This window comes from Haliotis cracherodii, unplaced genomic scaffold (assembly GCF_022045235.1).
Source record: "Haliotis cracherodii isolate W230 unplaced genomic scaffold, xgHalCrac1.p SCAF_4, whole genome shotgun sequence".
Lineage (NCBI taxonomy): Eukaryota > Metazoa > Mollusca > Gastropoda > Lepetellida > Haliotidae > Haliotis > Haliotis cracherodii.
The window spans coordinates 57,665,929-57,678,554 of NW_027266297.1; the positions used below are offsets into that span (position 1 = coordinate 57,665,929).

Consider the following 12,626-nt stretch of genomic DNA (forward strand, 5'->3'; position numbering starts at 1 on the left):
TAAAAAAAATGTAATATTTATCTTACATGTATTCTACATGTAATTGTATCAACATTTTTCAGGTTTCAGAGGAGCATCATGACTTTACACGTTACATTATGAACCAGCCCACATTCATTGTAAATGCAGGCAATACTTGGCATGTATTTTTGACCACAGACCCCCTTGGACTGGAAGAGTGTGTTCCCCAACACCACAGAGTACAATCTGACCCTCCCAGGACTTAGTGAGAACACCACACAAGACTACATGGTGGGGATCTCTGCCGAGGCCATCATGACCTCACAGAGGTCAGGGAGATCACGGAGGGACACAGGTCTGGTGATCAGCAGTGGCATCTCATGGAGTCAATGCCTTCACATCAGTGGGAATAGTGAGTGACAAGTTTAACAATGAATGTTTCTTCTGTTGCCTTGCATTAGGTTTTCGCACCCCTGGGAAATCTGCATGGCCTCTACACCCTAAAGATTTTGCTAAAATAATCTGAGATTCCTATCCCCAAGTCACATTAAAAGATGAATTGAATATTTGTTTGGCAACAAGTTTCCAAAATTTTGAAAATATCAAGGTATGTTTTTATTTTCCCAGCTCCCACCACAGCGCCTGAGGTCCTACACATGTCCAGCCACCCCACGACTGCCAGCATAGACTTGGAGTGGCAGAAGCTGAGCTGCTTGCAGACACCAAGTGTACTGACTGGTGTACTCGTGGTGTACTGTGTAGTGGATGGAGATACTTGTTCAGGTAACTATATATAATGATTGAGCATGAAAACAATCTGACCACAATCTGGTAGCAATCGACTTCTTCCCATTTTCTGTTAAGACATTCACTGTAAGTAGAACAGTGATCTTAGGTGTTGCTTCTCACTGTCAAGGGATCCATCCCTTGACCATGCAGGAATCGCTTGTCATAGGTTAAAATCACGGATTGTCCAATTCTCCTTTGAATTCTATTTACAAGCAAAGAAAGTCAGAGACTTTTCCACTTTGTATTCTAGTATTCTCATGAAGAGATATTTCCAGGCACATTCATCACGTTTGTTAGCTTGGCATTGTTTTCTTTGTTTATAGGTCTGTGTCTCTTTCTTGAAATGCAAAAATGTTTCCCCAATTGGTTATAATGACTACAGAATGAATAACAACTTTGTTCTGAAATTGACTATTCGTGTGTGTGTCCATATGTTTTTATCTTGACATCTGGCTGGAAAACAACCTCAGTTGGTGGGTTGCCTTGTGGCTTGTGTGTTTCTTCCTCCCACAGAAGATCCAGAGTTTGATTTATAGGAAATAACATTTGTAATGGATGATAGGGGAACAACTCCTTAGTTGTGGGGGTTGGTGGGTTGCCTTGTGGCTTGTGTATTTCTTCCTCCCACAGAAGATCCAGTGTTTGAATTCTAGGAAATAACATTTGTAATGTATGACAAGGAAACCACTCCTTAGTTGTGGGGGTTGGTGGGTTGCCTTTTGGCATGTGTGTTTCTTCCTCATGCAGAAGATCCAGTGTTTGAATTCTAGGAAATAACATTTGTAATGGATGATGACAAGGAAACAACGTTTGTTTCCAGGACCAGAACAGAGTCAGATGGCTGTAGGTCAAGGGGTCAGCTACACCTTGAAGAACTTGGACACTGGAAACACATACCTCATCAAAGTGTGTGGTGTGTCAGCAGCAGGGAATGGACCATTCAGTCCACCGGTCAAAGTAGAGCTGGCAGCAGGTCAGTGATGCATACACCTCGAGCTTGTGTCCGGATTTGTGTTTTATATTGAAGTCATTTGACAATTGGCTAATTGGTTAATCAAGTATTTGAGAAGTGAATTTGAGAAGTGAATCTGAGACAGTATGTCAAAGAATAGACAAAATGATGAAATGTGAGTACAATAGCGGAGGGAACGTCATTATTCCAAGTAGCCCGAATGTTTGGCAAATATAAAAGTGTAAATTGTTGACTGTGGTACAAGTTCCATCCAACAGGTGGGGTTGCATTGAGACAAGGCGTCCTGAAGCATGGCGTCCTGTGAAGGGTGTGACCCTGACAGCTTACCACAGGCAGCAAAGATTGGGGTGGGCTAGGCAACACCAGTGAGGGGCTGTGCGCCAATGGCTTCACACCAAGGTTTTGCATCCGATTCACAAATGGCAGAAAACATTGTTGTTGATGTAGCCTCCAGCGGTATGCCAGAGCAACAATGCTCGACCATGATCGATATTGGGGTGGTATTGTCATGGTGTGGGGCAGTATCATACATGACAGGTAAACTAATTTTGTTATCGTGAATGGACATTTGACTGACCAGTGATATGTTGACGAAATCTTGCGAAGAGCCGTTGTTCCATTCAGCAGAAATGTTGAACTGCAAGATGACCATATCATGGCAAGGTCATCACCGAATATCTCTGACGAGAAGGCACACAGACATAGGACTAGCCCACTGCATCCCCTGACAAGTCCCCAATAGAGCATCTGTAGGTTGTTCTCGGGCAGTGAGTGTATGCCAGAGACCAAGCTTGGGTAGCTCTTCGGGAGGAAGGGCAGGCAATACCAAGGGCAACAATACGCAGGTTAATCACCATTCAGCCACGCATGTATCGCCCCACATGGTGGATCCACATACCTGATATTGATCTACAAGCCGAAATAAATTGTACAGACGTTTGGCCTCATTAAGCCTTCACTATCATTTCATCAGTTTGTATGATAAACATGATAAACATTCATAGTTTTGAAAAAAAGGATGTTGCAGAAGAATATGGCTGTTGCCAATGACAATTAATACACTATGTACATACAGGTAATTATCTAAGCAGCAAGATACCAGATACCCCTGCCTAGTTTTGGCATATCCATACTGCTTTAAAAAAACACAGGAATAAACTCTTCTTACAGTAGATAGAACAAGGGAGGAAACTCTTGTCTTCAGTGCTCAGTTTTTCATAAGTATCAAGCAGTCTTTGTGAGTTGCTGAATATGTATACCTCCCTCCCACCAAACACCTGGTCGATTCTCTAGTTCTATTGGGTACAATATATGTAAACCACAGATTTCTCTAGGATTCATCAGGCTAATTGGGAAGAAAATCGTGATAATTTTTAATGTTCAAAATTGGATTATTTTACTGTTCTTATTTTCATAAATTCTGAGATTTAGGGACATTTGAAATTCAAATTTGGAATGCTTACTGTCATTTCCTGCAGAATGGTGCCAAATATTGGCCTGTGAGCAGGTCTTTACTGTCATTTCCTGCAGACTTGGGGCAAAATATCGGCCAAAATCCCTGTAAACAGTCCTATTTTAACTACCAGTCTGAAGTCTGGTAAAATTTCTTTTGGTACAGTAAAATTGGCTTATTCTAGTCCAAATACTATGACTAAAATCTATTGAAAATAATGCCCAGATGAAAAAAAGCATTTAGTACACACTGTGTCATATAATTGCTCACTCAGTCAATAATTTCATTATTTCAATATGACTGATTATCTGATAATAACATACGTTGGAACCTTTATGACCAAAGTCTTCTAATTTTAGTAACTCTTAAATCTACTATTGTCATCTTGATATTATTGTCCAGGAAATATATAGAAATACCCCAAATCAAAAACACTTGCTCCAGTATTTGTACCTGTGAGGACACAGATGATGATGACAAGAGTCAGTCCTCACTGAGATGTTACGGTGTGTTTCAGACCTTGCTCTCATCTACACAGCAGTCATTGTGGCCAGTGTGCTGCTTCTCCTGTTGTTCATCTTCTTCTGTGTCATATGGGGATGTTGGTGAGTATCCTCGATCTGTTGTTGATGCTCCATGTCATAATTATGAATAACTGTTGACGCTCCATGTCATAATTACGAATAACTGTTGACGCTCCATGTCATAATTACGAATATCTGTTGACGCACCATGTCATAATTACGAACATCTGTTGACTCTCCATGTCATAATTACGAATAACTATTGACGCTCCATGTCATAATTATGAATATCTGTTGACGCTCCATATAAGAATTTGAATGATCTACCAAATAATGTTGATTGCAAGCAGAGATCAGCAGCCTACTCCAATTTAAGACCATCAGTAATATCAGTAAATCTTTGGGTCAATAATTAGTATTTTCAAAATGATATTAGCAATCGTGGGCATGATTAGAGTGATTGACTGTATTCTCTTGTCATCACCAGAACTTCTAATAATCTGTAGTCTATGTGATAATATAAGGGTAACGCTATTTTTCAGGGCATTATCATTTGCAGAAGCTTGAGGTCTTCCATTAACCATGGCCCGTTGAAAAGATCAAGGGCTTCTGCAAATGATAATGCCCTGAAAAATAGTGTTAACATTATTATTGCTAAAATGGATGAAATTTGTTATCAAATAAAAAGAAACAACAATATCGGTTTTGAAACATTTACTGCAATCAACACGAATGTCACTGACCCACTTTTTCAAATATGGAAACGTCATAGAACAAACCAGATGACGTCACTATTGAACGTGACGTTACCTATCCCTATCCCTATCACGTCACCCAACAGTGGGCGTGATAATGGCCCGTCATTAAGCAATATGAGGGCATTATCAAGTTACAGTGGCCCGCTCATTTCTGATAACATGCCGGCAGTTTAATGATAATGCTATCCAATTTAGCTGTAATGCATGTTATAATTTTCTTACTCCATGCATTACAGAGAAAAAAATGTTTTTGTTTACACATAGTCCTATCAATATGCTGGGTTTTTTTCAAACATACTACCTACATTTGCCACTATCAAGGGGGTAGTGAAACCCCAGGTAGTGAGATATAGAACCAGTCAAACACAGTGACATGTTTTTCTCAAAATCATAAGGGGGCACGGATGCCCTAGTCATCTAAGGCGCCGTGATTTGCTGTGCAGAGTTGCGTCCCCTGGACACGCCAGAAACCTATGATTGTGGATTCAAATCCCAGTTCACCCCGATTATGTTTCTAGGTTTGTCAGCACCATACCCGTGCTCGTGGGTTTCACCGAAGTGGTAAACGTCTGAGACCTGCATCACTTCGGGCTTTCCTCCCACATTGGTGACCGTGATATAACTGGAATAATGTTAAAAGCGGCATTAAACCCAACTCACTCACTCAAAATCATAATGTATTTCACTGTATTAGCTGATTTTGGAGCAAAATATCGTAATGATTCTACCCAAACATAATTGTTGGCATCTCTGTTAGATGTATGATACGAATGTTTGACTGAACGTTAATACTCTCTTGTTCCCAAGTACCGTACAAGGTCTCCCAGTATGGAACTGTTGCCACACTGTTGCCAGTACTAGGTTCATGAATGTAAATGAAACTGACAGCAAACTTGGTTATCTGTTATCTAATATGACATGATTTATTAACTTATCCTGCACTACTCCTTATTGCATTTACTGCTGTTCTCTCTGAATGACAGCAGTAATGTGATGATACAGGACGTCATCACTTCCGTGGTCATGTGGGAGCTGTGTGATGGGATTAGCCATACAACCAGTCGGAACAACTTATTTTTCAGCAAGACCTCACACAGCTGTTCTTTCTGCCAAGAACAAAAGAACAAGTAGTAAATGCATTAAGGAGTAATCCAGGAAAAGTACACAAATATAAAAAAATATCTAGATTTTACTAGAATTTTGTCAAAAGCGGGTTTGAATAAGCCTTCGTATTTTCAGATGGATTCAATCAAGTTTCAGTTTAGTTTACAAGAGCAGGAAGACTATGAGAGTCACTTGTAAGCAAAATGACGACAGATGTTCTTGAAAGTGAGATCTGCGTTAGAAACTGGCACTTATAACAGATACACCTATAGTCTATTGTTCATTGTTAATCAACTGAATTCTGTTTGTGGTTTCAGCAAAGGGCGCAAGAGTGCCAAGTTGGAAATATCTGTTCAAGATGACAAGTTACTGCCGCAAGAGCGTGAGGTGAGTTCAGGTGTACTTGAGAGTAAAATTGCTCATATTTTAATGTACATCAAACAGTAATTTAAATAAAATATATTTTTAGAAGCTCCTAATCATTACTCAGTTCCCTTGAAATGCTGAAATGCCAATTAACCAGTCCTCCATGGGGCTGTAATGATATCTAATTACGGTTGATAGACCATCATGTCTATTTTCAGTATGTTGATATGCCCACTACACGTCCTGAAAGCAGTACATCAGCCAAAAATGGAACTTACAGGAAAAGTGGAACAGACAAAGATCGAGAGGTAGACAAGGAACTAGAAGACACCAAACTTTTACCTTCAGAATCCTACAAAGAAAATGCAAATCCAAGATGGAGTGAATCATTGGGCCCCAAAAGAACCGACACTTGTTATATGGCCTCATCAGCTAAGAAGAACTCCCGACTTTTGGAACTTAAGGCTGAAAACAACAATAGAAAAAAGGCTGGTTGGACCGAACTCGAAGATGCATCTGACCTGCCTTATGCCGTAGTGGACCTAGACGTTGAAGGTGTTCCTCGGGAAAGGATTTCATCCTTTAAAAGTCGTCTCCCAATCAGAGATTATGGCTTTGCTGTAAAGGACGATCCTGAGTATGAGGACTATGTAAATTCTCTACGGGAAAGGAATAGTGCAACTAGTCCCCTTATTACAGATCCTAAAGAAGATAGAAAGAGTGGATCACATGAATCAAAACAGAAGCCACAAAAAGATAAGAAAAACAAGCAAAAGAGAGGCAGTACTGGATCATTTCATCTTCAACCTGATTTTGTGTTGCCAGCCCCTCCACCTGATCCCAGTGAGAATGATCGCTCACCACCCCCTTTTTTCCCTCCACCTCCGGCCAATCTTGAAAATTTTACATTTCCTCCTGAGCCACAAGATACCGAACCTACACCTGGTGTACCCCAAAAACAATATAGCCCTCCACCCCCAAGTCAGAATCATCCACCACCACCTCGGGTTCTCTATGCTCAGCCTCCTGTTCCTGTACCAGATAACACAGCCACAACAATGAGAAGTCCTCCTTCACCACAAAATTTGAAGAAGATCCCTCCTCCCCCCAAAGTGCGTTATTCTTCAACTTCTGCCCCTTTGCAAAATAACAGAACAAGCACACATTCTCAAGAACCTCCTCCACCTCCAAATCTGGATAGTCTTCCAAGGCCTGCAAGTGTTCGTAATTCTGGTACATTCCCCACGGTTCAAACTGGAGTTCAAACAAGCAAACCAACTACAAATGAACAAAATCATCCTCCACCTCCAAATCTTCAAAATCTTCCTCGTCCTGCAAGTGTAAGTAATCCAGTACCTGCAGAACCTGTACAAAATAAAGAAACTATTGATCCAAAATATCCTCCTCCAAATCTTCAAAATGAACCCCTGCCTCGGGACAAAAATAGTCCAATAACTGCTGTCCCCATTCAGAATGACAAGGAACAGAAACGAGAGAAAGATATTCCACATCCGCTGACTGTTATTACACCTGTGCAAATCCCCAAGCCTCGCACCAGTCTGCAAAGTCCAAAACCTTTCAAACCTGTTCCTCCAGAACCAGTGGCTCAGAACACTGGAAGAGACACAACAGATGGCAGAATCAAGAATGAACCTGAACAGAAACAGGAGGCCGAGCCCATGAGAACAAATGTTACACCAGGAAGTAATGAACCTATTAATAAGTCTACCAATGACAAAAAGCCCTCGCAACTGTCAAGTGAAATTCCAAAAAACAGAGGATCTGTAGACAAATCCACACAGGAGAACCTCCCTCCCCTGCCGAGACCAAGCAGTAAGACAGATGAAGACAATAATGTTCTTGATATTTCCATCCTTGTGGGAGAGCTACTGGGGGAAGGTTTGACGACTAAAAAAGATGAAGATGGTCCAGAAGTTACCATGAGGCCTAAAAAACCAAGAGGGTCCACATCTGCACCAGATGCTCGAGACTCTAAGGTGAAGTCCATTCCACCCAAAGTGGCACCAAAGCCAATGTTTGTGACCACGAGAGACAGCAACTATGGCCGTGTTGAGGCTAGTCCCACAGCAGTCTCACCTCCTCCAACAGTCCTGTCCAGAACATCTACAGGGAGTTCTAACTATGAGCAGCATATGTAGAGATTTAGGTGCACCTCCACATATGTTTGAACATGATCCATAGTTTAACTTGCTGAGTCATGGGCCATGTGCCACACCAATGCTGACTCAAATAAAATGTGAGTGAGACTTTCCAGTCGGAACAGAATCGTCTTTTTAAACAATCTCAGAGTGAAATATTTACAGGATTGTGTTATTTGATCAATTTTGAAAGGATCTATACAATCAGTAGTGGAGTGGTGATTCCATACACTGTATGTGCTGATAATAGGAGTCTGCCCTTATCTTTGAAGAGAATCTCATTCATCTCATAGTGAAATAGTCACCTGGTAGAAACATTCAGTCATTTCTATAGTCAAGCAGCTTATTGAATATTTAGCTTGGAATGACATTGATGAATAGATCTGAGAATGAGTAATAAGCTTATGGCTTATTGCAATCCAAACAAAATTGTTATGATAGTAACTGAGCAATTGGAGTTATGTCTGGGACTGCCTGGAATTCATGTGCCTCTTCATCAATTTCAATAGCTAGTTTTCATTTTTACTGCTTCATTTATTAGGAAGATGGGGAAAAGGTCAACTTCTGTTTACTCAAATTCCTGCACATGATACTAATCAGGAACTGGGAAGGAGGGCCACAGACAGTTCGACTCAAAATCCTCTTTGCTGAAAGGAAGTCCAGTGTCCTACATAATAACACATGAACATGATGAGGACATAAACATCATCTGACACTGCACTGAGAATGATCTGGTTGTGTGTACTGCTTAGGTCACTGACTGTGGACTATCAGGAACTCTTCACTTAAAGGGAGTTCATGTTTGTGGGATCTTGTGTCATGGACAAGCAATGTGACAAAATGTGTACATAACATCATTGGTGAAACAAGAGAGTTTTGAATACGATTGTAAGTGCAAATCTCTGTAAAATGACAAAAACTAACTTTCTTGAAATGGTGCAACAATATGTTAAAGATCATTCTGGTGCTTCATGCAACATCCAGTGGAGATATATACCCTGTGTTCTATTTTCTGCAATTGCAGTCACCGCAGATCTGTCATCGTGCATCTGATCTAAGACCTTGAACATTTGCATGATATTACTTGTGATATTTGAATAGACTGATCTAGATATGTGTCAGTACTACATGCCGTGGAGGGCTGTAGTTGGGAATGTCACTTTTACTTATTCCTTTCAGCCCTGATTGTCTCCTTTGTTGTTGTGCTGTGTTTGTGATTTCCATAAAAAGGTAAGGATTTGGTGGAGTACTCAAGATGTGGAATAGACCAGGCTTTCATGGGTACATTGGATAGAGAATTAAAGTATTTTTTGACATTGTGAAAACCCAGGTTTCATATCTCTATGGCAATACATCTAAAAACACAGACTGTACTCCTGAACCCAGGATTTAGAGGCATGTAGTAAACTTGGTTTAGAAAATGGTATGATTTGAAGACATATGACCATTGGCATTCAAGGCATATCATTCACATCCATAAGTTGAAACACTTTTGTTTTATGTATACCAGTCCATAGTAGTGCCTCAGATTGCCAGAGGGTCCAGATCATTACTGGTAGCCTCTAAAAAAAAAAGCCACATGCCGAATATATTTCTGATACCTGGTGCCATGCGCCCAATATATTTCTGATACCTGGTGCCATGTGCCGAATATATTTCTGATACCTGGTGAATGGGTCGTCATACTGAAGTTTGATGCCATGAAAGAACTGAAATACTGGTTAGTGTTAAACCCAATTCACTCTCTCACTCAGAAAGTGCGGCCTTAAAGCATATGTGTGTCTTCATCTCTGTAACATGTCATTTGGTTAGTTGCATTCAGGTTTTGTCGGTTCCTCATGCGCAAGTGGTATTTTGATACAGAAAAGCGTAATGTTGTATATTTAAGTTTCTGCCTGTTTTCTAACCATACACATTATCAGTCACGAACACATAACAGTCATTTCATTTAGCAAGGGTTAAAATGTGTCCTTTGATAGTTATATTTTGCATTATTTGAAATGTTTCTGATTTTAGTGTTCATTGAATGTACATCAACCACATGCAAGTCTTGACTGATTCAGGATATCAGCCTGCATCTGGAGCCGTCATACTAACTGGCTCTTGATAAAATTCCAACAATTCAAGCTAGACTGTCCAGTAAAATGTCGTTTGGTCTAGTAGACTAATATAGTCCACCATATATTACTTCAAAATCAACTGAAAATGATGCCAAGAGACAGTTTTGAGCAAGTAGACTTTCAAAGCATTTGAGACAGGCTGTGTTAAATTTATAAACCATATTCAACGTATTAAGCGCCCATGGTGCTCTCAAAATAAGAAATAGGGGGCTCTCTTTAGAATAAAATTTTGGTGAAAAAAATAGAGTTGAAAGATCGTAACATTTCGTGGTTTATGATGACAGCCTGAAATGATACAAAAGAAAAGTCTGTGTCTATTATACACGACAGATATTTTTTTTTCAGAATTTAATTGCCCATAATTAAGGGTGCATATAACACAAGAGTGCATATTATACATGAATAAATAAGTCTTGTGTACATTGATCAATCTGAAGGAATTGGGATTGTTCACTAGCCAATATTCTAGCAAAGATCGACGTGGGCGCTTATTACGTCAAATACAGTATTGCAATTTTTCTATTACTGCATAGAAGGCAAAGTCTGTGGTGTTGTTAATTGGTTACCCCGGCATATGATGGTGCGTAACATTGTGTTTGATCTTAACTGAATGAATTAGAGAACTTGATGATTGCTGAGTGCAGTCCTAGATGACCATGTCTTTCCAGATAACTTTGCAACGAGATAACATTTTACTATAAACTTTACATATTTAAATTGTCAGTTGATTTTTCGAGACAGAGACACTTTCATACAGGGTAGTGAACACGTCAGATTTCTGTAGTCATTTCATCGGTGCTTGCTTTTTAGTCAGTTGCTTAATTTGTAGCCTTGCCTCTTGCCAAATGTTTTAGTTCAAATATTCATCATAGATGACTTCTTGTGATATGCTATTTTATTGCTATGAGGCATAGGTATGTATTTATGGATCAATTTTAGCACACTGTCCGTGAATAAAAGAATGGTATTGCATTGCTCATGAACAATTTTTGTGGCATTATTTTTCTCCATGCTTGATTTTCTGGTAAAACCCTTTTTGTTTTAATGGATTTGACAATACTTACATAGGAAGGATATTGAGAATTGTAATTGCCCTGTAGGTGGTAAATGAATGAGTAAGTGTACACTTCTGGCTGGATAGCTGACCAGAGTATGTCTTCAGGAGGGTATTTATTTGGATGATTAGCTCTGATCTCGACCTGGTTTCTACTTGCTAGATCAAATAGATTGAAGAAGAAAGTAAACAAAGCTTGGAATGTAGATCTGTGGTCATCAGGGAATATCAGCTGAGACTGACATGCCTGCATCATGCAATCAGCAGCACAGAGTGTGTCCTGAACATGGATCTGTGGCACCATGTGTGTCCTGAACATGGATCTGTGGCACAATGGTTGCCCTGCCAGCACAGAGTGTGTCCTGAACATGGATCTGTGGCACAATGTGTGCCCTGCCAGGACAGAGTGTGTCTTGAACATGGATCTGTGGCACCATGTGTGTCCTGAACATGGATCTGTGGCACAATGGTTGCCCTGCCAGCACAGAGTGTGTCCTGAACATGGATCTGTGGCACCATGTGTGCCCTGCCAGCACAGAGCGTGTCTTGAACATGGATCTGTGGCACCATGTGTGCCCTGCCAGCACAGAGTGTGTCCTGAACATGGATCTGTGGCACCATGTGTGCCCTGCCAGCAGCACAGAGCGTGTCCTGAACATGGATCTGTGGCACCATGTGTGCCCTGCCAGGACAGAGTGTGTCCTGAACATGGATCTGTGGCACCATGTGTGCCCCAACAGCAGCAGGGAGCATGTCCTGAACATGGATCTGTGGCACAATGGTTGCCCTGCCAGGACAGAGCGTGTCCTGAACATGGATCTGTGGCACAATGGTTGCCCTGCCAGCACAGAGCGTGTCCTGAACATGGATCTGTGACACAATGGTTGCCCTGTAGGCAGCACAGAGTGTGTCCTGAACATGGATCTGTGACACAATGGTTGCCCTGCCAGCACAGAGCGTGTCCTGAACATGGATCTGTGACACAATGGTTGCCCTGTAGGCAGCACAGAGTGTGTCCTGAACATGGATCTGTGGCACAATGGTTGCCCTGCCAGCACAGAGCGTGTCCTGAACATGGATCTGTGGCACAATGGTTGCCCTGTAGGCAGCACAGAGCGTGTCCTGAACATGAATCTGGAGCATGATGTGTGTCCTGAACATGGATCTGTGACACGATGTGTACTCAGATCTGCCAGGTTTGTTTCTACACGAGGCAGGTTTCAGTGTTTTCAGTTCTTGTTTCAGGCTTGGATCAATCATGATGAAGCAAATTTTCCTTCTGAATATAGCAATAAAGGAACCTCATCTAAGAATCAAATAATACTTTCAGGTTCATAAAGTGATATCTTCTCTTAATCCTTAAAC

At 40.9% G+C, this 12,626-nt stretch overlaps 1 protein-coding gene across 2 annotated transcripts in view; it reads left to right on the forward strand.

The window, feature by feature from the left end:
- The window catches only part of LOC139478313 (uncharacterized), a 31,452-nt gene extending 19,829 nt beyond the window's left edge, over window positions 1-11,623 (forward strand). For both annotated transcript variants that reach the window (XM_071260735.1, XM_071260737.1), the window contains exons 10-15: window positions 160-373; window positions 589-744; window positions 1,571-1,723; window positions 3,694-3,781; window positions 5,880-5,949; window positions 6,147-11,623. In XM_071260735.1, the coding sequence (XP_071116836.1) occupies window positions 160-373; window positions 589-744; window positions 1,571-1,723; window positions 3,694-3,781; window positions 5,880-5,949; window positions 6,147-8,087 (2,622 nt within the window). In that variant the 3' untranslated portion in view covers window positions 8,088-11,623. The remainder of the gene's footprint in view (window positions 1-159; window positions 374-588; window positions 745-1,570; window positions 1,724-3,693; window positions 3,782-5,879; window positions 5,950-6,146) is intronic.
- Window positions 11,624-12,626: the final 1,003 nt, after the last annotated feature.